Source organism: Nuphar pumila, chromosome 15 (assembly GCF_984573655.1).
Source record: "Nuphar pumila chromosome 15, dmNupPumi1.hap1.1, whole genome shotgun sequence".
In the NCBI taxonomy this organism is placed as follows: Eukaryota; Viridiplantae; Streptophyta; class Magnoliopsida; order Nymphaeales; family Nymphaeaceae; genus Nuphar; species Nuphar pumila.
Window position 1 is genome coordinate 3,386,406 of NC_143263.1, and position 27,327 is coordinate 3,413,732.

Here is a 27,327-nt window from a genome sequence, read left to right on the forward strand (position 1 = left end):
CAAAACCTTAATGAGGAACTTACAAAAAAAAGTTTGCTTCTCCCGATATGAAAATGAACCTCCTTGATATTTTCAATGTTTTCAAAATTTCCAAAACTTACGTTTTTACTATAAAATCTACATATACAAAGAACATTATTGATAAGAGAACTTATTAAAAAAATTTAAGTAAATTTTAACGCTCTTTATGCTATTTCCGACTCATTTCTATTATTATTTCGTACTCGCTTTCTCTTATGCTTCCTAAATCATTCGCAGTTCAGGCTTCTAGGCATTCATTCAGCATTCACTTCTAGCTTCATGCTTCACACCACCTTTTTTTTTCATGAAGGATGGGGAAACCACGCCGGGAACAGAGATCCAGTTGCGTTGGTTAAGCCTGTCATACTTACGGTCACTGTCCCGATGGTGAAAACCCATGGCGCACCCACTGCCTCCAGGGAGACGCCCGGCTTAGGCTGCTCAAAGGATTATCCCTTGCCCTCGTTAATGCAAGGGGCTGATACTTATGGGAATGAAACCCTAACCACCCGCCTAGTGGCCAAGGCCCCCCTCCACTGCACCAAACCTCTTGGGGGCATGCTTCACACCACTTACTCTGGTAACTATGCATCTGAGTATTGCATTTGCCATGAATTTTGTATTTCATCAGGTCTCAGAGTAGCATGAGTAAACTCTGATGCAAGTCTCATATTGGATGAAATAAATCCCATATTAGATGCTTTCATCCAAGTCACCAAGTGAATACATCCAAAACAAATGCAAGGGCAGAATAGTGTAACAAGCCAAGTTCTAACCTATTTCACATAGCCCAGTGAAGGGTTCCATCCCATGCTCACTAACTAGATCACAGAAACCGAGTTACAGAAGTGTAAAAATCATAAGGATCAACATTAACCTTGCAATCAAGAAACAAGCATAGGGTATAGAAGAAAATACCCAGTTCGCTGCTCTTCAGTGATTGTTAGTACATCTGTACATTATCTTCTCTAGCTCCATTTCAAGCAGTGTAACTGTGTAAGAATAGATACAACATCTGGAAACAAGCTAAGGCCCTTATTCCCACCTTGGCTAGTTGGTACTGCCTGAGGGGTCTTCAAAGATGAGTAGGGGTGGCAGGGTTCAGCGGAACTTGATGCAGCGATCTACTGAGTTCTCTTGTTCACTTGTGGTAAACAGGCATGTTGGTCCTCAAGCAGACTTCCATCATCAATCTGAGGTTCTAAAGAAACAAATGAATGACAAAATTTCTTCAAGCTGTTTGCACCTTTGATATCAAACGCGAAGATGCACCATGCAGAAGCCGGACAAACCCCATAAAACTGAGTTTCCCATCAGATTGCCTGATCCAGTCATGGAGGACAGCGTGCACTGGAACCGATGGCCCAAGCCCAAGCTCCTGATATGAATGTTCAACAAACAGAATAAGCATGAATATTTCCAACCCAGGAACATTATATTCAGGACATGATGGTTCTACAAAAACAGAAAACACACAAATGCATCTTGCTAAGGATTAGAGGTCCTATTAAAAGTTTGATTCTTATGCATGTGTGTGCTTGCGTATGTGAGAACCATAGATACAGTCTATGTAATTTACACTGTTGAGCTAAAATCTGGCATAGTATCATTCTTATGGAAAATTCAGCTCCTGGATAGATAGACAGATCAGTGAAAACTTGCATTTGCACATGGCTTCTGAAATGATGTCTGCAGAACAAATATGTCAGATTCCACTGATCCAAGATTTTCCAGTTGCAGGCCTAGCTTTGGTCCAAAGTAAGAACCTGGTACCGGTGTCTGGCCTCACTGACGCCAGAAGTGATCCATCTTTTCTTTTGGCAGAAAGGATACGTAATTTATTATGATAGAAAGAAGCCACCATAACTCCGCCTGTGTATAACTGTTTAGTTATACACTGCCGGTCCCAAGCCCGGATAAAGGAGGAGGGTTGCGGTAGGCTAGTGACAGCCAACATAAAAACTTAGTCATACCCTATGAATATGAACCGATATGAGAATTTCGTTGGGGCGTTCCCTACTGAGCGACGCGCTGTACTCTATAGGCCCGGAGGCAGTGATAAACGGGCAAGGGTTGCTAGGTCGTCACCCGGAAGCGACGCGTCACACCGACGCCCGGGTGTGGTGTCAAATAAGCAAGGGTTCCCTCACTTTGTTGGACGGGTGGGGGTAAAGAAGTTAGTCTAAGACTGTAAAATTAGGTTAGCCACTTGGAACATAGGGTCTTTAACTGGTAAGTTGGTAGAGTTAGTAGATGTTATGTGTAGGAGAAAAATTGATATTTTATGTCTACAAGAGACAAAATGGGTAGGTGAGAAGGCAAAAGTGATAGAACCTCAGGGATATAAGATTTGGTATACAGGAATAAATAGAAATAGGAATGGAGTAGGGATTGTTATGAGTCGTGAGTTTATAGATAAGGTAGTAGAGGTCCGTAGGAAGGGTGATAGAATTTTACTTAATAAATTAGTATTAGGTACGGATATTATTAATATTATTAATGTTTATGCACCTCAAGTAGGTTTAGATGATTCCATTAAGCATCAATTTTGGGAAGATTTAGATGGAGTAGTACAATGGGTATCTTATGGTGAAAAGCTTTTCATCGGCGGTGACCTTAATGGACATGTAGGCATTAGTAGGGATGGATTTGAGAGTATCCATGGAGGCTATGGTATAGGAGAAAAAAATGAAAGTGGAGAAAGGATTTTAGATTTTGGTTTGTCCTATGATATGATCTTAGCAAACGCTTGGTTTAGGAAGAGGGAGTCTCACCTAGTAACATTTAAAAGTGGGGTTAATACGAGTCAGATAGATTTTTTTCTACTTAGAAAGAGAGATAAGGGTTGTTGCATCGATTGTAAGGTTATACCGGGAGAAAGTGTAGCTACACACATAGAGTCTTAATTTTAGACCTTAGAATTAGACAATGCCGCAAAAGGGATAAACATAGGATAGATCCTAGAATTAAGTGGTGGGCATTGAAAGGAGCTAAACAAAGAATGTTTGTAGAGCAGGTAGTTAAGGAAGTTGATTGGTGTATCAAGGAGGATTCAGACTCAATGTGGAATAAGATAGCAGGTGGCATGAGAAAGGTGGCTAAGGAGGTATTGGGTGAGTCTAAAGGCGTTGCACTGCTAGGTAAGGATACATCATGGTGGAACGAGGATGTCAAATTAGCTATTAAGGTTAAAAGATAGTGTTATAGAAATTTAAGAGTCGTGATAATGAGAATTTGGAGAAGTATATGATAGCAAAGAAGGAAGCTAAAAAGGTAGTTCAAAACGTGAGGGATAAGGTATATAAGGAGGTTTATGACAAGTTGGATACCAAAGAGGGCGAGAAGGATATTTATAGGCTTGCAAAGATGAGAGATAGGAAATCGAGGGATCTGGGTATGATTAGATGTATCCAAGATGAAACACAAAGGGGTTTAGTCAAAGATGAGGAGATTAAGGAGAGATGGAAAGATTATTTTGATAAGCTATTTAATGAAAGTCATGCTCAAGATCTTGGAGACTTGTCTATTCCTTTTCTTGAGATGAATCGTGACTTCATGCGCAAGATTCAAAAGAAAGAAATTGCAGAGGCTTTGAAGAAAATGAAATCAAGAAGGGCAGTTGGTCCAGATGGTATATCTATCGAGGCTTGAAAATGCTTGGGAGAGAAAGGTTTAGAATGGTTGACAGATATTTTTAACAAGATTTGGCGGACAAATAAAATGCCTAATGAGTGGAGGAAGAGTACTTTGGTGCCTCTATATAAGAATAAGGGTGATATACAAGATTGCACAAACTATCGTGGTATAAAACTCATGAGTCATACTATGAAACTTTGGGAGAGGGTGATTGAGTCTAGGTTGAGGAAGGTTGTCATGATATATGAGAATCAATTTGGTTTTATGCCTGGAAGATCAACTATGGAAGCTATACATCTTCTTAGACAACTTATTGAGAGAAATAGAGAGAGGAACAAGGATTTGCATATGGTTTTTATTGATTTGGAGAAGGCATACGATAGAGTACCTAGGAACGTTCTCTGGTGGACAATGATGAAGAAAGGTATTTCTCTCAAGTACATTAGTATAATTAAGGATATGTATAAATGAGTAGTAACCAATGTCCGCACTTGTAGAGGGGTGACAACCAATTTTCCTATAACGGTTGGGTTACATCAAGGATCTGCTTTAAGCCCTTTCCTATTTGCTATAGTGATGGATGAGCTTACGAGATCAATTCAAGAAAATGTGTCGTGGTGTATGTTGTTTGCTGATGATATTGTTTTGATTGATGAGTCTAGAGCTGGGGTTAATGCTAAGTTAGAATTATGGAGACAGACATTGGAAGCAAGAGGTTTTAAGTTGAGTAAGAGTAAGACAAAATATATGGAATGCCAGTTTAGTAAGCAACGAAGTAGTGATGGGAGTGTAGTGAAGCTTGGTGAGCAAGAAATACCGGTAGATGATTGTTTCAAATATTTGGGATCTATTATTCAAAAGTATGGAGAAATTGATGGAGATGTAAATCATAGGATAAAGGTTGGGTGGATGAAATGAAAAAGTGCAACTGGAGTGTTGTGTGATCGTAGAATGCCATTGCGGTTGAAGGGAAAGTTTTATAGGACAACTATTAGGCCTGCTTTACTATATGGTACGGAATGTTGGGCTGCCAAGAGACATCATATTCAAAAAATGAGTGTAGCTGAGATGCGTATGCTTAGATGGATGTGTGGAAATACAATAAAAGATAAGATTCGGAACGAGGAGATACGTAAGAAGGTAGGCGTTGCACCCATTGAAAATAAGATGAGAGAGAATCGTTTACGGTGGTTTGGACATATTCGGCGAAGGCCTAATGATGCTCCAGTTAGAAGGATGGAGAAATGGGAAAATATATTAGTTAAAAGAGGTCGGGGTAGGCCTAGGAAGACTTGGATGGAGATGATAGAGGAAAGGATATAAATACTTTGAACCTCACCGAGGACATAGCATTGGATAGAAATGATTGGAGGAGAAGGATTCATGTGGAAGACCCAGAATGATTTTCTTTGTTGGTTCATATCGCCGACCCCAATTGTTTTGGGATGAAGGCGTAGTTGTTGTTTGTTGTTGTTGTAGAAAGAAGCCACCATACTGTCAAATAAAAAACAGATCATCATCCACAATGGGTAGAGAACCACACATGCCTAATCTAAGAGACCCTCCAAGATAGGTATGACTTTGGCATGTGCCATGGTGTTAAGAACTTAAGATATACATTATGTTGAAATCTTCCCAGAACCATACATAAACCTAACTTAAGGCATTTGTCTTTATCTATGTCACCTGGGTACGGTTACGGGTACGGAGGGTACGACACAGCAATTCCAAAAATTGTGGGTACAGGGACATGACTATATATATATATATATATATGAAATAAACTGAATATAATATAAATATATATGCTATATCTAAAATACATATTATATACTGAAAATATAATTATAAATTAAATGCAAAGTTGTATGTACGAAAGGTAAAATGGTGTGTCTGGGTGTCGACGTGTGTCAACACGGGGATACGCGTGCCAACACGGGTATGGAGGGAAAAATGGAGTGTCTGGGTACCATAGGTTTCTATATATCTTATTACCATTATATTGGGCATCCCTCATCTAACATATTGGAATATAATGCCTCTATCTCTTCTATATCAAGGGGTTGGGCCTAAGTCTTTTTGAATGGAGAACATCACCATGTACAGAGCTTGCGCTCCTCAGTTCACCTCTTTCTCTGGCATTCTAGTTATATTTCCACCTTTCATTTTAATTTTGTTATAGGTCATCTAGTGTAGGGTTGGCGTCCTATGGGTCTTAATTGTTAGGTTGATTGCATTAGCTTCTGTCATTAGATTACATACTGGCGATCGAAGTACATTAGAGTTGCTCGGTAGGGCATAGGAATAAGGGACGAGATTTCTACTTTGGCTGGAGATTTCTAGAGTTAGGAGGCTTCTTACCCTCAAAGAGAAGCATGTGTATGAATGGTGCAGAGAGTGCGGCAGACGTGAAGATAGCAGCCAATGAGATCTTTCTCACCCCCCTAAAACCACCATCACTCTCTCCCTATACCTTCTTTCCCTTCTTCCCCTCTCTCACCATCTTTCCTTTTTCCTCTCCTTCCCTCAATCTTCCTTCACGTCTCTATCACTTTCTCACTCCTTACTTCTCCCCTTAAGTATCCTTGTCATTTTCTATTTGAGCAATCCCCCTTCTTTGACTTTTTCCTGTCTTGGGTTGCCTTGGATGACAGAGGAGCCACAGCCCTCTCTTTGCTTCAGCTAACTTTTGTTGCAAGTCGTGCAGGCCAGTTGCTTGGTGCCAAGACAATTTCAGTAGCCTAAACACCAAGCTTGCTTGAGCAGCAAGCTAGCGAGCTAGAGGAGAAATCCTTGATCAGGCTAAGCATCACTCAGTTTGTATCAAATTTACATTTGGTTATATGGCATTCTTTTTATCATCAGTGGTGCATCCTGTACAGTGTAATAAATTGTAAGAACTAAGAACCATGACATTTAAAGTTCCTAAGGTTTTCTTGCACTCCACTGAAGTCAATGTACTCTAGAAGCAGAATGAATAAATATATATTTATGGGATTGTCCAAAATGATAGTCTGTCCTAAACTCCTACCACGTGTACAGGTGGTATCTACAAGTCAAATGGTTTACCTTCTTGCTTCCACGAAATATGTATTTCATGCATCAAAATGGACAACAGATTGCCCATATGGTGTGTACCATTAAATTTTTGTTTGATTCACACCATCATAAAGTTGCCCAATCTATGTAAGAGATACTTACCGATGCAAGCTCCTCAATAACAATTGCTCTGTTTCCATCCTTCTCAAACAATTCATATGCTTGAAAGGCGTGCTGCTCCCAACTATCCAGAGCTTCCATCTGATGCACACTAATGGAGGCAGCACAAAACTCCTCAAAATCCAACTTTCTGTATTGAAGAGAACTCACCTAGATCACAGCAATCCAAATGGATAAATACAGAATGAAAGAAGTAAGAGAGCCAACATCAAATGAAAATAACTGTCAAAGTCAAAATCATTCTCGACTTGTCAAGTATGAAATGGGTTGGATTGTTTCCAACATCAATTAAGCTGCTTTAGATGGAACAGCCACTGACTAGACTATAGAAGTCTCAACAAAGACCCAATTCTGTCAGGTTGCCTGAGACCCTGCAACTCCTAACACACACCCAGGCTAAGTCAATCAACTGCCTGAGCATGAGTGAAGTGGAAAAGTCTTCAAACATCAAGCATCTCAAAGTAGAATTTCAAAAGCAAGATTAATCGGTACCATGTTGACAAAATCATGAACCCGAGAGTCCTTCATCACACTAGTAGAGTACTTCATCAAGGCCTGACCAATTGAAGTTTGTTTAGAATGAACATAACAGAATCTTCAGGGGAACAAAAATCCCCAAAAAAAAATTGTGAATGAAAACTGACCGTCTTGAAATTTTGTAGACAAATGAAGCCATTCTTATTTGGACCTAATAAAGTAAATTGTTCCCTTAAATAGACAAGCTGATCTTCTGACAATGTCTTCGCAAGAGCCTGCCAGAATGTCACCCATGTTGGTAAGTGAATATGACTATTATTTCAACAAATAAAAGATAAACATCCTAAAAAAGCATGGAACAAGGCTGCCAGTCCACAATCTAATATTTATGACCAAGCCAAACCAAGTAGTCATATAAATCCAATTCAGACAGCCACAATTCCAGGCAATGCTGAAATTTGCAGTTCTATACATTTTCGTATTTTCACTCATCAAAAGTGAGGACAACAGAATATAACCAGTGATACAATCTGAAGATCAAACAGGAGTAATAACAAAAGTGAAAGTAACATCACAATCTGGTAGATCGCTAAGAAAAATATTCATACCCTTAAAGCAGCCTTTCTTAGAGACGATGAGCATAAATATGATTTTACGAGTCTGAACACGAGGATGTCCAATGGGATTTTAATATCCTGGGAATTTCTTATCCATGGATGACCTGAACATGAAAGCCCAAACATGTTACGAGTGTTTTTCCTGATATAAGAACACCAAAGAAAGATTCTAACAGGGGTTAACCCAGAGTACAAAAGCATGCCTTCAGCATGGGATCTGAATAGGATCCAAATGAGGCAAGTTACTCCATGAACTTGTATAACTCCACACAACATGGAATTTTCAGCTTGTGAAAATTGGTTATTTCAGCTAAGTTTATGTAACTAAAGCCTGCCCTCATCACTTTTGAGTCATGGATCAGGTCATCAGATCCCTGTGAATTAGGAATAATAAACTTACAGAGGGCCTGAGTAGCAGTCATTCTTTTACGTGCATCTTTATTCAGCAGTTTCTTGACAAAATCCTTTGCCTCAAGAGAAAGAAGAGGCCAAGGTGCTTCTTCAAAACTTGGGTCTGCCTTTAGCACAGCTCGAAAAATACCCGATTCAGTTCGTGCCCAGAAAGGGCGGCTTCCACATAGAAGAATATACACAATTATGCCAACACTCCACATATCTGCTTCTGTACCATAGGACCTATGCAGAACTTCAGGAGCAACATAATATGCACTTCCCACAATGTCATTCAGCCGCTCATCTGTGTGTTTTCCAGATATCAGATTTGAATCCATGATGTCATTTGCCATGGAGAAAGCAAAATTTGTAATTAGTTGCAGATAACATAAGCAATTCAGTTCATAGGGCTGGCTCTGTATGGACTAAGGATTTTACCTGGTTTGACAAAATCAGAGAGACCAAAGTCTATGGCCTTCAGTTTGGAGTTCTCATCTTTTGACGTAAAAAGGAAATTCTGAGAAAGCAACAAAACTTGTTCAGAGTAACGATCGACAAAAACCTTTAAATCCATTTATTAAGTTCATAAAATATAGCAGATCCTTTCCTAAACAAGAATTCCCTAAGCAAAATTTCCCAGAAGATTATTAAAATTTTGAATAATAAACTCACCTTTCAGAATGCAAGAATAATAGTCCATCTCAAACAAAAGACAGCTTTTAATGCAAAGATGACAAAATTTATACTTTCAACAAATATTATTTATTTGTTAAATATATAAACCAGTAATTACAAGGTAATATGACATATATATCTATCAAAGCTTTTGTTAGGCATTTACCTCTGGCTTAAGATCCCGATGAACTACACCTTGGAGATGACAAAATGATGCAACACTTAAGATCTGGACCATCACAGCCTTAGCATCATCTTCAGAGTATTTTCCACCCCTAGAAACATAATTATTGAGCTACTTATTTAAATTGACACACCAGACTAGCAATGAAAGACATACGAGACAAATAGTGGCAAAAAGACTAGAAAGAATGAAAGTACCTAGAGAGTATCCTATCCAAAAGCTCACCTCCTTTGCATAACCTGTAGAATGTAATAATTTCCCTGTAAGTTCCCAAAAATACAAACACAAGTGTATATGACAAGTACGAGCGGCTTCCAAATAAGATAGTTCAAGAATATCTTGAAAAACTAAAATATTCTGCCGATTCAAAACTATGATTAACAAAGACAATTTGATGGATTATTGCCTCAATAATTATGTAAACCCAAAGGAACAAGTAAATAAACAAGAATAGAAGAGAGGAAGAAGAAACAAAAAGGAAAACAAAGTAGTTCTGCAAGTTGCACTGTTTTTCATCTCACAAGCACTTTGGCAGACACTTTTGATGTTTTTCATCGCACAACCACTTTGGTACGCACTTTTACATAATATCCCAATTGCAATAACAGAAAAGACTTTCCAAGCCTATTCACTGGGAATTGATTTCTGCTGGTGGTGGGATAGTGCAAAATGAACTTACACAAGAATTGAAGCACATAAAATCCTAAATCGTAACTCATGGATGGTAACTTTCCTTCTCGCAATCGATTTCACATAGCAAATAATACCATAACCATATAGTCAAATTCTTCAGTTTTAGAAGTTAAAAACAACGTAACTAGCAACCACTCACATTAAGAGCTTTGAGAAACTTTGTAGAGATAAGCATCTGTTTCAATGTTACCCCAGACTAAACTACGGAATATGAGGTATTCTTTCTTCTTAATGTTTAAAACATACCTTGATCTTATGCAGCTTAAGGCTAGAATTGCTAGAGAAATATGTATTGTGTGATAATAATCCAGAATGTGCAAAATGAATCTCAATAACAAACCAAAAAGTTCAGCTAAAACATGCAAACCTTGACTTCCTGCAGATAATTGCTATAATCATGCCAAATTATTAATTGACAAATAAATTGCAAGAAGATGCTTCATACTTTCAACAGATGATTCCTACAGTGAACTATGAACAAATAAATTTTTTATTTGAATCCAATTAACAGTAGTAATCATAATTAGCAATATGTAGCTTAAAAAAACACAGTTAGCAATATGTGAACCGCAAAAACTTCTTAAAGAATGAATAGATGATAAAAAATGTATGTATTAAAAAAGATGGATAAAAAAAATGGCATAAAAAATGAGTTATAGAAAATTTGCAACAATATATATGAATTTAATTCAGTTTTAATTTAATAAAGAAGGTCAGCAAACAGACAGATATATAAGATATTTTGCCTTGAAGACAAAACTATGTATGTAAACTACAAGATCTGAATCCAAGATCCAACATGAACCAAAGTCTAAAACCATCATCTTCTAAAATCAGATTCACATTAGAGTTTTTTCAAGATGTATATTTTAAAATATAGTTTTTCTTGCTCAAAAAAATTCTCCCAAAAGAATGAATTTTTCCAGCATTTGGGAAAAAACGTAGTTTCCTTTTTCTTTTTCTTTTTTTTTTTTTTTTGGGGGGGGGGGGGGGGGTCAAAGATTTAAATGACGTGTTTTACACAGAGTTTTGCTAACTATGGTGCAATGCAATTACACTATAGGGCATGGAATTGGTTGCATTTCAATATCAATAATTCAATTAATATTAGGTGGGTTTGTTCTATTCAAGGATAAATATAGGCAAAATGTGATGTACATTCTTATGGTGATGATGATGCTCCACTACGACAGATCAGCAAGATGATCATGATGCAGTACCATATATTTAACAAGATGTTATCCTACATTATTTGCTTCCAAAGGTCATTGGGCATGAAGGACATGCACACATGTAACTTTCAAGGTAGTGCTAATATCAATTATTTAATGAGAGAGATACCAACTCATGGACAAAAAAAATATGAGCTGGACAAACTTGAATATAGAAGCCAACATTGGCTTTGTTTTTGTACCGATATTATCCTAAACTTTAAATCATCGTGAACAAATATCATGAATGAAAATGAAGCAATGACCACTCTGCTGAATGTAAAATCAAGGCCCCCAATGATATACACATCACTTTGCTTCCAAAGGTCATTGGGCGTGAAGGACATGTACACGTCACTTTCAAGGTAGTGCTAATATCAATTATTTAATGAGAGAGATATTGACTCATGGACAAAAAAATTTATGAGCTGGACAAACATGTAGGGGGGACAAACTTGAATATAGAAGCCAAGATTGGCTTGTTTTCGTACCGATATTATTCTAAACTTTAAATCATTGGTGAACAAATATCACGAACCAAAATGAAGCAATGACCACTCTGTTGAATGCGAAATCAAGGCCCCCAATGATGTAACATCACACCAATAGGTGGTACAAAGATCTTTGCTAGGCATGTAATCTTGCAGTAACTTACCACTTCACTATGCATATGTGGCAGCGATTCATTGTGAGCTTGATTTATAGATTTCATTTGGGTTCAAGGTATTACTATTCAAACAAATCACACCATTACACAATCTATAGAACCAGTAAGTTGATCAAAACTTACTCCATCACTATGTACACATTTTCTTGGTCTTCAAAGGCCTCATAAAATTGCACAAGATTCGTATGTCCTGTCAAAGCACTTAGAATTTTCACCTCCCTCCTTACATCCTCTATGGCAATTGCTGTGGTCATCTGCCAAGGAAAATACTAATGTTAGGTAAGGCTGCAAAGACAGAAGGCTTCTTATCAACAAACATCTCAACTCCCGGACCTGAACTGACAGTCATAAAGAAAGAATCCAGTGATCATAATAATATACAACCATCTCGTTCCATAATTCATGAAACATATTTTCAGATTGTCCAAATTCAATCTGAATTTGTACGAACAAAGAATATATTTACAGCAAGAAGAAGACATAAAGTATGTCAACCAAGGCCACTGAAGTGAAAGATAAGTCACTGTCTGCAACGACCAAACAATCCTACACAGGATTTACAGGCAACCAGTCCAACTCGAGGATCTAAGAGCTTGGTGTCTTGAAAAAATCTTACAAGGCCAGAGGCAAGTGAAATGTGGAGAATCAATACTCCAGTTGACTTAGGGGGATACCTCTGCAACTCGAGACCCAACCAGACTTGTGGCCCGAGTGGAATATTTTACACATCGAGCTGATTAATCAAAAACCAATCAGTTGCACTTCTCAAATGTTGTGTCAAAAAGATAGCTGTTTCAGGTTGCCTGCCATTATCTAAGTAAAACCATCAACAGGACTCGAAACTCTTTGCCTACAATGACCACCAAAAAAGAGTACAGGAAGTCACAGCCTTCTTTCCAACTACTAATAAAAACTACTCTAAGTCTAAGCTAACAAAATCTTTTGGAACCAAAACAACAAAGATGGTCGCCACCCAAGTGGACAAAATCCTCCCATTCAACCAAGTAGTCTGAGTTTCAATCCCATGCTTGGTTACCTAAAGAAGGTGCCACATAAAAGGAATACCAAAAGTGACACACTGTTCTGCTTGTACAATGAAGCCACAAAAAAATTCAGACCTCAAGAAACTCCAAATCCATAAGTTTTAAACAAACTGCCACTAGATACAAAATCAAGATTTAGACACTGAAACCATCTCAAACTGAAGTATACCAAATATAACAAGAAACAAAACAAAAAACACTATAAAAACAACAATGAGACAGTCAATAGAAATCCCACCTTTGCTTTAGGAACGACTTTCACAGCAACCTCCTGCCCCTTCAAATCCCCCTTTTTCACCTTAGCAGCGCAAGTGAAACCGAAATGCCCACGACCCACTTCTTCTCCGAGTTCATACCTCGAATTGAACTGCTTCGAAAACCCAAATCTCTTGTCCAAGCCCAATTCGCATTCGCTTCCCTCCGGAATCGCCGGCGTGTTCGGCTTCACGGATCCGTGCCTACGAGCTAGCAACGCCTTTATATGCTTTGCGGGAGACGGTGGCGGGAACGGGCGCTTGAAGAAGCGGCTCGGAGTCGAATTGGTGGTCGAAGTCGGGGTCGAATTCGGCGGAGAATTCTTGAAGAAAGTGTACAAAGGGCTTGGGCTATAGAGTGGGAGTTTTGAAGGCTTGCCCGTTTCAGCATCCAAATTTGTTTCTACCTCCAATTTGGGCTCATCGTTTATAGAATTCTCGACATTCTCAATGTGGTTTGGTGGGTCTGTAATGGGTTTTCCATGACAGAGACCCATGGCAAGAAACACCAAAAAAAAACCAAAAACTCTTGCACAACAAAGATCAACAATAGAAAGAATGTAGAAGGAAGAAGCAAATACAAGGACACCCAACAACAGAAAACCAAAAGTATCAGAAACTCAGTAGAGGAAATCCAGTAAAAGGAGGAAGAAAACAAGCAAAAGAGAGAGAAGGCGAACTAAACAGCACCCAAAAGCAAACCAGGTGAGAATTGAGAGGAAACAGAACAAAGACAACAAGAACCAAAAGGAAAAGAGAGAGAGACACCCAAAAGCCAATAAGGTTGTCACAATAATTTGTAGCAATAAATGGTGCAATCAAGGTGGAGTAAGAGCAGGAAAAACCCAACTAGCAGGCCTAGAAAACACACACAGAGGATAGGAGAAGGGGGGAGAAAAATGAAGGAAAGAAAGATTTATGCACAAGAGGTGGTTTTCAAGAAATCCTCTTTTAACCTTTTGCTTTTCAGTCCTCTTTTTCAGCTAAGTTCGGGAGTGGAATTAAATTATTTGGATGTGGCTGGATCTAAGCACATAATACACATCATCACACACAAGAGAGATGTATGCAAATGTGTGCAAAGGGAATCCAGGCTGTCCACAAATTTTATCTAGAAAGTAGAACTTATTGTAACATGCATTGCAACTTTTTCTTAGACGTTTCACTTTTCTTATCCCTTTGTATTATGCATTGTCACTTTCTTCACTCATCAGTTTGAACAAGTGAGAGTGTTTCAAACTATAAACACTCCCAAATTTGACTTTGTTGGTTAAGATAATACATTATTAATTTTGGTATAATTAATTATTAGTTCATTATGTAAGCTTTCATTGTCAATGGCATCACTCTATGTACTTGGTTATGTCAGGAAGGTTATCTTCTAGATTGCCGTGATGAGATTAATCCCCCTTGTGTAACATGATGATGCCATTTATGTGGTGCATTATGATGTGGTTGTCCAATGTTGACTTGGGGTTTTGGTGATAACTCCAACCATGGACTGTGGAACTCTTTATTCTTTCTCCTCTTTCCTTTTTCTCTCAAATTGGATAAGAAGGATTCAACAATCCTAGGATATTAAACTTGAGTAAATAAGGAACTCACACTAACTTTACAATCCAATTTGCATGTCAGATCTGGCCACTGCCTAACTTGCATGCGTGTTTCTATTGGATGGTACTAATTTGTATTCAATGAGCCCAGCAGTGGTACTCACTTTTTTTCAACTAAAAACTACCCTCTTTGAAGTGTTGGAATTATGATATATGCCTTAATTTTACCATTTACAAACCGATCAACAGCATTAAAACCTGAACGGGACAAGCTTGTCAATCAAGCTGGAAAATGGTGTATGAAGTATGAAAGATGCTTATGTCACACCCTTCTGACTAATATTTACTTGCAATAAAATCACAATTATAACGTTTGTTAATTAAATTTATTTACTGTTAAGTTTTAAGCAGCAGTTGACAAATGACAACCACCTTAGATCAGCAACAGGAAAATTAAAACAGCATTTTATATAAATAATACAAAGAAAACTGATTAAGGAATATAAAATAACTGCTTCTCTTATGTATGTGTGACTGAATTGCAACTGTTTGGCCTTAATTTGGAGTTCACCCAAGTTACACGGAATCGCTTTCCAAAAGCAAGTTAAGGTCAGAAACTCAGAAGACAAAAAATAAAAGGAAAGAAAGATCTGTTCCACAAGTCACAAAAGGCTTTTATCCTTTTTATTATTTATTTCCGTGGTTGAGTGCGATGAAAACATATTTTGAAGTGACATTGTTGCAAGTGTAGGGAGGTTGATGTTTGGAAAAGATTGAACATGTTCCCTAGTCTTTCTTTAGCCCAACAACCAAGTCTCTTATGAACCTTGCTTCTGTATACAGAAAGGATTGTGCTCGTTCCAAACTTTTATCTATAGCCAAAACATCTCTCTCTCTCTCTCTCTCTCTCTCTGATATGCCTTTTTGTAACAAATCGCCTCTCATGTGAGATTTGCCACCTATTATATACTCAATTCTTTATATATATATATATATATATATATATATATATATAAAAGGAAAAAAAGTCATTAACATATTAACAATGTCTCACTAGCATATTTGAATAATCAGTGAGATGAAATGATGAAGAGATCGTGAGTAATTGAATATTCATTTCTTTGTAATAAAATCTTAAATATAAATATGAATGATTTGACTTCCGTATTGCACAGAAGAAAAACTCCATTGGGGAGCTCGTACCCATTTATTAAACACCAACAAGTTGTTGGCCTACCACGGGAACGCCAACTAAAGTTTCATGTTGTGTTTCCTTCAAACCCCTCGGTGTTCAGATAAATTATTAAATGAAGGGGGCTGAGAATGCCAATGGGGTAGGTAGTTGTTATAAAGTGAAAAAAAAGGAAGAATCTTAATATGAATGCATACAATATGCATGAGCGCATGTGATAACATGGGGAACAAGAATCCAATTCCCCCACTGCAAGGAACCCCATTGACCAAGATAACTAGAGGAGCAAAAACCTTCACTTGTGGCCCATGGTGATGTGATGCTACTAGAAAATGATGGGGCAGTGGAAGAACATGGAACACCCCCCCCCCCCCCCCCCCCCCTCTTCCTCAACCCCACAGAACTCTCTCTCTCTCTCTCTCTCTCTCTCTCTCTCTCTCTCTCATGATAACGGGTCACTCTTAATTCAGTGACAGAAGGTCCTGACAAATCTCTCTTTCATACATTATTACCATTACTACTACTCTGCTAACTACCACTAATAACAATAACAATAATATAATATAATTCAATTATGATTATTGTTGTTATTATTATTATCTGCCAATGCTATTGTCGGTGATAATAATATGATTATTGTTACTATTATTGTTATCTGCCAATGATCCAAGGCTCACATCACAAAAGAGTTAAGTCTTGTACTCATTAGGTTACTTTTGAACATATGCTACTGCTACTAGTTTGAGTGAATGTTTGCTGTTGGTACTGTAATAAGTGATTTTTTGGAAGGCACCCCAGTTGCCTCGATTTTGGCCAAAGTTGGTCTTTTGATATGATTAAATAATACCCTACTAAAGCGACGGACCATCAAAATGGCTTCATTTTACAACCTTTCTACGTGGATCATTGACTTGAATTCATGGTCAAGGACATACGCAGTCTTAAAGAGAGTAGTACTATGCATGCCTTTAAAATATACTAATCATTGGATGCAAAAAGATCAATGCACCACTATCCAACAAGTGGTTTTTCCTTTTTTTGTGGTCATTTATCAATGATCCATATGCATTTTTGTGGTCTGTAGACTCTGTACCCTAACCTACTAGTCTTGACCTCGTCCTACTAGCCTAAGGCTGTTGTGGCTATTGAAATAAGGAGGTAGATACCACTTGATCTCATGAGATTGGAGACCCACTAGAGCCCATTCTCACTTTATAGTTGCAAGTGGGTAGAATAAGCCATTCAACTCCTTTTTACAGTTAATTATTTAAAATACACACACATATATGGTTGCCAATGGGTTGGGTTTGTATCGGGTATCGACCTGACTCGACCCAATCCTGAATTCCTGGGTATGGGCATGAAAAATGCCAACCCGAATAATATTAAGGTTGACCCAATTAATCCGAACCTGAGAAATATGCAGGCCGGGTTTGGGTCATGACTTTCACAGGGTTCCCTTCCGATACAACCTGCGCATTTTATATGTATTTTTAATAGAAAAAAACTAAAATTGTACATATTCAAGTTTGAGAATCTATTTTTGTGACCCGAAAAAATGCAAACCCGAGCCCGGTGATTTTTTTTTTTGGCAGGTTTAGATTATCCTAATGGGTCGGGCAGCTGACCCGTTGACAAACCTAGACACACACAAACATATAATTAATTTTTTCTGCTCTCTATCATTAGTTGCCATGTGTGGGGCAGTTCATTGGGCAAGATCTATGTGAGCCCATGTGTGGGGGAAAGATCTTGGTCCGATGAATTTGAGATGCCCAAAAAATTCTCCTGCTTGAACTCCAGTGTTGATTATATTTCTTTTTAACCATTTAACGAATTGAATATGTTTGAATTGTTCACTGCATGAATTCTACTGGCTTAATCACTTGCCCATGCAGATATATACATATACTAAATTGAACCTTTTGTTTTATGTATTTATTATGTAGACTAAAATTTCTTAACAAACTGATGAATGTGAGGTTCCCAAGAGTATTACTGCAGGAATCTATGATCTCCAGAAATACCAATCAAAACTTTTGGGACCTTATGATTGGAATATCATAAAAAAAGTGCTTTGTAAATAAGAGCCATAATCCTTAAACTACTATATTAATTAACGGTCCGTTAGAATGCATCTAGTAGATTACTAGCTCCTTGGTGAACGTGTGAATAGTGAAGGCATTCACCTTCGCTTAGGGAATCAATTCTATGCTTGCAAAAAAAATTAATGATAATAAATAAAAATTTCTTGGTGGGACCTTCTTTCCAAATATAAGAAAAGGTGGGACCCACCGTTAGATTCATACGCCATCTTTTCTGGGTACGGTGAGTGCACACCCCCACATCCCTCTAGGTTTTGGTTGTCGTAGCACAATGCAAGTACTAAACATTTCAGTGCCATCCAAGATCACGGATTCCATGGTTTTTTTTAATACTAGGAACGACCATGAAATTTCAAAATCTTGATTTTTGTGACTTTTGTGTGTGTTGGTATATTTTTGCATAGTCATGAACATAAAATGTACACAAATATAATCTACCAAGGGTGATTGCTATGTCATAAAGATACGGGTACCACCCGATACATAATCGAGTTGGACACGAATGTTTTTTCTTTTGAAAAATAGATACGGTGACACAGATTTTTTTAATATTTTAACTAATAAAAACTATTTTTTGATATTTTAATATATATATATATATTGAAATAATATTTAAAATATTAAATTAACACTTGTATGTGTTATGGTCGTGTCTGCGTGTCCTAGCGTGCTGTCGATTTATGTCACCTATGACAAGCCCAATAAAGCAAATAGGTTTCACTCATCCCCCATGTCATCCATATCTTCATGCCCTTTATTGATATTTCATTGATTCAAGTTGTTTTGATCAAATCAGGCTCCACAAATGTGATATGCATTATTCATTTAGTGAAATCTGACTTATGTAATTCGAAAATCAACGGTTGACAAAGCACAAAATTTTATGACTTAAAAATTATATTGTTTTTTAAAAAAAATACAATCCAAGGGTTTGTTCTTACTAAAGCAACCTTATTGAATCCATCTATAGGGTTAGATTTGATCAAAAGAACTTACATCATAAGATTTGAGAGGGATAGGAAGATGGGGGTTGATATGGGGGATAAGTGACCCTGGGTTTAGCTCGCAGTGGGGTGGGACCATTAAGTGACCCAGTTCTCGGTGAGGGTTCTTGGTCATAAAAAAAGACGGGATGAGTGGAACCGAACTGCCCGTAAACAGCGTGTCATTGTGACATAGCATTATTGGTAAGTGGACGGTTTTAGTACTCTTCAATGTTACATGCGGTTTCTACTTGATCCAAAATCAGCTGATGTGTTTAGTATTGTTTTTATTTGCTGAAGAACGAAATTTGATCAAATTATTCCAACGGAAAAACTTAATTTTTTTTATTATAAAATTTAGGTCATGAACAGCTGTTTTTTAGTTTCTTTCGTAAATATGTATAAACATAAAAATTGTTTAATCTAAGTATATAATTTCCATTAAATAAACTGTAGATGTCACACGTGTAGGGTCTGGTTTACACTATTACATGCAACACTGAAACTAAAACCATTTATAGTATAGACGTCCACACCTACCAATCACCTAGGGCTGATAATCAAGCCAAACAAGCTGAGCTTGAAGTATTCAAGGTTGACTTACTATTGTGGCCAGCCAAGCCGAGTTCGAGCTTATAATGAGCCCCAGTTAAACAAGCCACGTTTGAGCTAGCTTGTTTACAGAAAAAATAGTGTTTCAGAGATGGAAGAACAACAACAACAACAACAACAACAACTACGCCTTCATCCCAAAATAATTGGGGTCGGCGATATGAACCAAATAAGAAAATCATTCTGGGTCATCCACATGAATCCTTCTCCTCCAATCATTTCTATCCAAAGTCATGTCATCATTGAGGTTCAAAGCATTCATATCCTTTCCTATCATTTCCATCCAAGTCTTCTTAGGCCTACCCCGACCTCTTTTAACTAATATATTTTCTTATTTCTCCATTCTTCTAACTGGAGCATCATTAGGCCTTCGCCGAATATGTCCAAACCACTGTAAACGATTCTCTCTCATCTTATTTTCAATGGATGCAAAGAACTATAAAAAAAATGCATTGTTTCAAACGTAGAAGTAATAAGATTTTGCCATCAAACCTAACCAAATAATCCAATCATATGTTCTACCTGCACTATATGATGTAAAATATATCTAACATATATGTTTTTACTACTTAATGAGCTCATGAAAGTCAAGCCGAGCCAATTATTCATGTTCACTTGCCGAGTCTATTTTACGAGTTTGAATGAGCTCTTTATGAGCCTAACATGAGCAACTCAGTTTGTTTCACAACACTACAATTAGGGCTGGTAAATGGACATAGCAGCTCATGACTCGGCTTGGTTTGACTCGTCACGAACTCATTCGTGATCGGTTTGTATAGTTAGCGAGCAGAGCCATGAGCAGCTCATTTAGCTTAAATGAGACAAGCCCGAACATAAGGTGTTCAGCTCGGCCCGGCTCGATAGTGCTCTTATAGATAATATATATTTTGTGTAATATATAAAAGGAAGAATGCATAAAACATATATGAAAAGAAGGATGAATAAAATATATATACATTAAACATGGACTATTAAGTGTATTTTATAAAAAATTATATATATATTTTCAAGTATAATATATAAAAATATATATACTATGTATAGATAACATGAAATGTTTTTACACGAGCCAACTCATGTTTGGCTCTACTCATTGGGGGACAAGCCAAGCTTGAGCTCGGGTCTGCTAAACATGAGCCAAGCCACAAGCTCAATCTACTAGTAAACGAGCGGAGTCTGAACATGCATTGTTCTGTTCGCTCAGCTCGTTTACCAACCCTAACTACAATCATCCCAGTACATAAAACTATAATAGAAGTGACCCTAGAGATGTGAATAGGGATGGCAGTGGACCGGGGCGGGGGACAAGGTCTTCATCCTCACCCCATTTCAAAATCCGAACCTCCATCCCCGCTCGGGGATGGATTTTAACCTCCACCCCCACCTCCATCTCTGTTTCATGTCCTTCATCCTTGGTCCAAACGGAGGTGAGGCAGAGCGGAGCCCCGTTTCCCTTTGGTTTATAGTCATCCCTTGAAAGATTGGGGGTGGGGTGGAGGAAAGCATAAGTCCATCCTTGCCTCCATCCCCGCACGGGGATAGATTTTAACCTCCATCCCCATTTCATGTCCTTCATCCCCGATCCAAACGAGGTGGGGCCCAGTTGTCCCCCGATCCACTGCCATCCCTAGATGTGAACTCAGTAGTTTTTTCTAGTCGAGGACACGTATTAAAATGAGGAGATTTGTTTGCATCTTCGAAATTTGTATACTTATTTTCTCAAGATTTCATTAAAAAATATAATTTAATGCCAGATTTTCCCATGCCCACTCAAGACTATGACTTGTGACATTGATTATTATTATTATACCGACATAGTTAGATTCAAAGTATGTCTTTTAATAAACAAACCAGGGCAAATACATCTACAAGTCCGGAATAAGTAAATAATGCCTACAGCTTTACCTTTATATTAGATAGCATCATACTGTCAATGGTGCGATAGATAAGCCAAGGATAGGGGTCTATGATTAGTGTTTTTTTATATATATATATAAACCGAAGAAACCGCACCTGGCACGAAGACCTGATTGTGTTGGCTCAACCTGTCATATCTATGGTCGTCGTGACGACAATGTAAAACTATGAGGCTAAGGCTAAGACCCCTGCCCCCGGGGCCTATGCTATGCATTGGCTTGCGAAGAGGAGCGATGCCCTTATGAATCAAACAGCCAAGGCTCCACCCCACTGCGCCAACCCGCCTTGGGGCCTATGATTAGTGCTTGCATTGCCAAAATCATGTGAATACTAATCAATAATAAAACCCTGTTTGGGACTTAAATTGGAGGTGCATTGTGGTTCCCCTAACTCCTACTAGGGCAATCCCCCCCACATTCTATTTTCTGCCAGTAGTGTTGTGGTGTTGCCAAAAATACAGTTGTCAATCCAACACATTCACTGCTAATCACAAGAGGATGTTTTTGGCAAACTGAGCACATTTTGGCAACACCACGGGCCTATATATGTCACACGGATACTCCAATTCATTCGTGTCGTATCTTCTTATATGTGGTTTTTATTGCAAAAATGACATGTCCCGTATCCTATTAAAAAAGTACAAGTTGTGATTGTGATTACCACCTGTGACTCTTTTTGTCTTGAATCTTATGAAAGTTGAACATAAGGTTGACCTTGTAACAATCACAAACTTTTACTTTCTCAAGTTTCTACTTTCTTACCTGTGACCAAAGCAAACATGTATCTTCACATTTTTTCACAAAACCATTATTCCTCACAAAAAATTGCAAAACCATATTTTGGCAGCACATGTAAACAGTGTTTACATCGGAATGCAGGCTTCCAAGGGGAGCCTAAAACTCATCAATTAAGGGACATAAATAAGGTCCCTGAAATTGATTAATTAGTAATGATAGGGTGCTCCTGGTGCACTTACTCCCTTATCTAAACCGTTGAATTGTATCCAGAGGTTAAAATTGTGATGGTCTTCTATATTTAATGGCTTCCAAAAAAATAAATGAAGGAAAAAGAGGCACTAAATTTAATGGTTTTACATTATTTATTTCCAAAAATTAAACTAGGATGGCGTGGCTGGTGGAGTAAAGGTTCATTTTATTTGTCACATCCGACCATGACTTCAAAACAATGCATCATGTTGATCATGCCCCATCCGACCATAACTTCAAACCATGCACCATACTGATCATTCATCCAAGTGTCCATGTCTATCATCTGTCACATATTAATAACGCACCAATGTACAAATATGAATTCTTAATTAATGCAACTAATTAGGTAAATAATAATAATTAACAAATAGCAAGTTTTGGTGCAACTAATTTAAGTAAATAATAATATTTATCCAAGTTACTATGTAATAGTTATTTTTAAAAATTTTATATTATTAAAATAATAATAAATAACTCAGACCCATTGGGCCAGCCCAATAACCCCCAGGTCGGCCCGAGCTCTGTCCACGAATGTAATGGGCCGGGTTTCAGCCCAATACCTAACTATTCCAGGCATAATTAAATCATAGCCCAATGGGGGGCTGGGTCGGCTTGGCCCATCGGGCTGCCGGGCCGGTTGCCCACCCTTATTTGCAGGGTAAGGCTTGCAAAAAAAGTGCCAGAATTGCTTAAATTACATTATTAACTCTCCTTATTGCTCATATATGTTGTACTGCGCAAATTTTCATGAACAAACCTTTTCTTCGTTCTCTTTTGAAGCCGAGTGTAACTTACAACTCACAATAGTCTAGTTGGGTGTTTTGAGCTAAAAAAAATTTTACATTTATACTAGCCTTGTGATTATATAAAAATATTCCCTCGAAAAATAATTCTTTATAATAAATATGGTGATGAGATTTTGGAACTTGGACGATTAATAAAGGAAGAAGAAAAATGAGGTTGAATAATCCAAAACAAAAGGGCCATGGCATTAAGTTGAAGCTGCTTGCCATATCTTTCGAAGTTCAACTAGGGCTTTAATTCTTGATAATGACCGTCTCTAGAAGTATGTAACTAGTCTTGCATTGGTCAAGATTGGCAGCTCTAAATAACTGTTCTGGCAAAGGAGGTATGACAAATATCTTAGTTATTTTTAAAATATTACCAAAAAGATTTTATGTCATTGTGTGTATGTGTGTGATTACTTATTTTTCTTTGATAACAAAATTAAGCTGCCATTTTGGTTTGAGCCCAGAGATGTCGTGTTGACTGTGATCTTATTTTGGCATTTTTTTTTATATATATTTGCATGGAGAAACCGCCCACAGGATCATAGACCTAGCCCTATTGGCTCTGCCTACCGTACTTACGGTCGCTGTCCTGGCAGCATAAAACTCTGGGCTTATATCTCCTTGCCTTCAAGGAGTCACCACGCTTCAGCTTGCACAAGGAGTGACGCCCATGAGATTTGAACCTAGACTGCCCACCTAGCGGCCTAGGCCCCCATCTACTACCCCCAAACCCTTTTGGAGATAGTGTCCTATTGGTTTTGATCTTGCGGCAGGCAAGCGATGTACACCTCGGATATCGACGTCCTTCAATTTGAATGCCTTGTGTCGGACTACCTAGCAAGGTGAGTGGAGCCCTTATGGGCATTTTGAGTCATTGTGGTGAAATACCTGCGATATTTTTTCAAAGTATTATGGATCTCACAAAGACACGTGTGATGCGGGTTCGGCTCTCAAGTTCAAAAATCTTTTGGAAAATGGGACACGAGGACAAATTTTTTTTTTTTTTTAGTCAGTGAAAAACTATTTTTTTTTATATTTTAATTTGAAAATATATATTATTTATTAAAATAAAACTTTAAAATAATAAAACAATAATATTAAAACATCATCCACGTGTTTCAATAATAAGCAATTTGCAGCGCTCGACGTACTCATCCGGGATAACTCATCCTAGACGAGGTCCGACTCTTGCGTCCCACCAAATTAAATGAGAAGCAAGCAACACTTGTGTCCAGTCTTATGCGGGATACGTGTCCCACATTTTGATGTGTGATGTGGGGGTGCGCCTGATTGCACGGACAGGAGGGTGCAGACACTGCTGGCTGAGTATAGAGTTGTTCTGGACAAGCCAAGTTGGGGTACATCTCCATTTTTTTGTTATTTATTTTCGTCCCAGGTGTTCCAGGCACCACTACTCCGAAAGGAGGGGCAGAACACTGCATGACACCTAAAATGTGTTTCATTAGACGCACGAGTGTTCTAGGCGTCCCAGGTTTTTTCGTATAAATATCATCAAAAAAATATTGAGAACTTCCATTAATCAGGTCCAAAGGCATGAGACATGTATATATTAGATCGGGTCAGTCTGAAACCGGGGCACCCATGACACTCCCAAATTACATAATGATCAGTTCTAGTTCAGGTCGCATATATAACCAAAGTACGGGCAGGGTCAAACCCATATAGTTGGCAAACATGGAACTAGAATTTGAAAGGTCTTGAAAAAAATTGTAATCACACTATTCAAATCCATGAAATGGAAAATTGAATGGACATTAAAAATAGAAAAATAAAATTTAGTTTTAACGTTAGATTTTATTTTTATAGTAAAAATAATTCATGTATAAACATGAATTTCGTAATAAAAAAACTTATAATAAATCATTTCAACACTTCCCAGTTTCCAATTGGCATGTGAAGCAAACAATATATTAAAACAACGAATTCAGAAGTTTATAAAGAAAAAGGATAGAGGTTTGAAAGAAATAAGGAGTGGTTGTTCCGTTTTAGTCTTCAGTATCTTTTAATTAATTTTTAAAACTCAAAAGCTTGAATTGAAGAACTTAATTGCCTAACCCCAGCTTGAGTATCGAAAGAAAATAATAATAATAAAAATACATATGTATCCCTAGTAAGACTCCTCTCTTTCCCTCCATAAGGAGTGGTTGAAAGAAAATAATCATTTGACATAGGATGTGTTTCATCCTAAATCCAGTGGTATGGAGCTATCGTCTAATTGTATGACATGGTACATCAGCTGGATCAAACCCTCAAATATGAGATCAGAAGCAATGTTGTGGGTATCTCGTGGCGAATCAGCTGATTCATATCGTATCGGCAGAAAATTGATATGAAACTAACTTGAACAGGCTAATTTTCAAATAAATAAAAAAAGATGATCAAAATGGTTTTTTTTTTCTTCATACGTGACTTTCCGTTGTTAAAAGTCCACCGATTCAAAACGATTCATCCCTGAATCGGAATCACCCGATTCCTAGAATCGATTCAGGGCCCGAGAAGATTCTTAAAACATTGATCCCAAGCAATTAATCAAATGCTCCCTAAATAACTACATTAAACAGTACACTATAACAGATGTTATAACATTTTTTTTTTAATTAATTCCCTCACAAGTTGTGCACTTGCGCTTATTAAAAATGCAATCATGGTAATTGCACGACTTGGCTAGGGTTGGACTCGGACTAGATCTTTCCAGATCTGAATCCATATTCAAAATGTAAACAGTAAATCCAAATCTGAATCTAAATCTGAGGAGATAAGGTTGAATCTGAATCCAAAAAGCATGTGGTAAATGGTAATACTGGATCCTGAGAAAATAAAACAAAAGCAATCTATTTACATGTAAAGAAAATGTAAACGTTTTGGATTTTAAATCTTATCAATTCAAAATCCAACTTAAAATGCTTATCCAAATTCGACTGAATCTGAAGGTAATCCGATTAAACAGATCAGAGTCCAATCCTAATGTACATTTGGATCTTACTTAAAGGATTCATATGTAGAAAAAACATGTTGGAGTTAGATTGGATATCCGATCCATTTGCAGCATTTCCAGGTTACTCAGGTTTTGACTTTTAGTTGACTGAAAAAAAAACTCTTTGTCCTTGATTTTGAGTTTACTGGACCCAATGCAACCCAAGTCCAGGACTTTTCATATTACGATCTATCATGCAAAGTGCATTGGATATGGGTTGGGCTTAACTTGGTTCACCCATTTTCAACCAACATCTTCTTTTTTCTCCCAATAAGTAGGGCTAATAAATGCGCGAACTTTCCTTGTCCCAACGTTGCTTATTTTAGGCTTGTGAACGGGTTGGGTCAGGATTGGTTTGGGGTTGACCCGAACCCACTCATATAAATAGTAGGCAGATTCCTGTTCGGGTCATAGTTGAGTCAAATATCTAAAAACCCAAACCTGACCATATTATTTTTCATGAATCTCATATTTGCATCATTCCATTCACGGGTTGGGTCAAGATTGGTCGGGGCTTAACTTGATCTGCCCTGTCAACATGTCGGATCAGGGTTGACCCAAACCCAATCAAATAAATAATAGACATGTTTGGGTTCAGGTTCTACTCATGAAGCGATGACCTGATCTGATCTGATCCGACTCTACTTCACATGGCTCTAACTTACCAACTACCCAAATGACTCAGCTATGACTTGCTCAATCCAAGCCCACACTTTATATATAAAAATGAAGATGCTGCTTGTTTTTAACCTTTTTTTTATTTTAGACAAAACAAGGCATTAAAAAAAAAAGGTTTTATTTTAGAGCACAACCCTTCTTTTTCCTAAAACGAGGGGTACGACAGTCAAGGCCTTTTTCATAGAAAAAGATTAGTGAAAGTAAATCTCATTTGAACATTGCCTCAAAAGCAATCGAACATTAAACTTTTTTTGACACAACTGGATAAGCAATCCTATAAAAAGTAAGTTGGCGCGCAACCTCAAAAGTGTAAATTATAAAATGAATCTCTTTTGAGGTGTATATTCACTTTTCAAAATCACAACCCTAATTGTGTCTTTTTTATATATAACTTATTTTACTACCCTAATAACTCATTATCA

At 37.6% G+C, this 27,327-nt stretch overlaps 1 protein-coding gene across 2 annotated transcripts; it reads right to left on the minus strand.

Annotated features, from left to right (window-relative positions):
• Nucleotides 1-625: 625 nt before the first annotated feature.
• LOC149814156 (CDPK-related kinase 7-like) lies at nucleotides 626-14,014 on the minus strand. 2 transcript variants are annotated; one of them, XM_089988315.1, is made up of 11 exons: nucleotides 13,075-14,014; nucleotides 11,917-12,047; nucleotides 9,420-9,461; nucleotides 9,205-9,313; nucleotides 8,802-8,880; nucleotides 8,371-8,667; nucleotides 7,962-8,074; nucleotides 7,521-7,628; nucleotides 7,369-7,431; nucleotides 6,859-7,026; nucleotides 626-1,399 (listed from the first exon to the last, which is right to left on the minus strand). In XM_089988315.1, exons 1-11 carry the CDS (start codon nucleotides 13,585-13,587, stop codon nucleotides 1,253-1,255), a joined length of 1,770 nt encoding a protein of 589 aa, XP_089844441.1. In that variant the 5' UTR covers nucleotides 13,588-14,014; the 3' UTR covers nucleotides 626-1,252. The 2 variants fall into 2 exon arrangements, with proteins under 2 accessions (XP_089844441.1, XP_089844442.1); XM_089988316.1 differs by lacking the exon at nucleotides 626-1,399 and adding an exon at nucleotides 6,344-6,531.
• Nucleotides 14,015-27,327: the final 13,313 nt, after the last annotated feature.

Coding starts and splice junctions, on each gene's coding strand:
- LOC149814156 (XM_089988315.1), bottom strand. CDS start 13,587: ATGGGTCTCTGTCATGGAAAACCCATTACAGACCCACCAAACCACATT. Junction 9,462..11,916: donor AATGTGTACATAGTGATGGA/GTAAGTTTTGAT, acceptor TACATTCTACAG/GTTATGCAAAGGAGGTGAGC. Junction 7,629..7,961: donor TAAGAAAGGCTGCTTTAAGG/GTATGAATATTT, acceptor ACATTCTGGCAG/GCTCTTGCGAAGACATTGTC.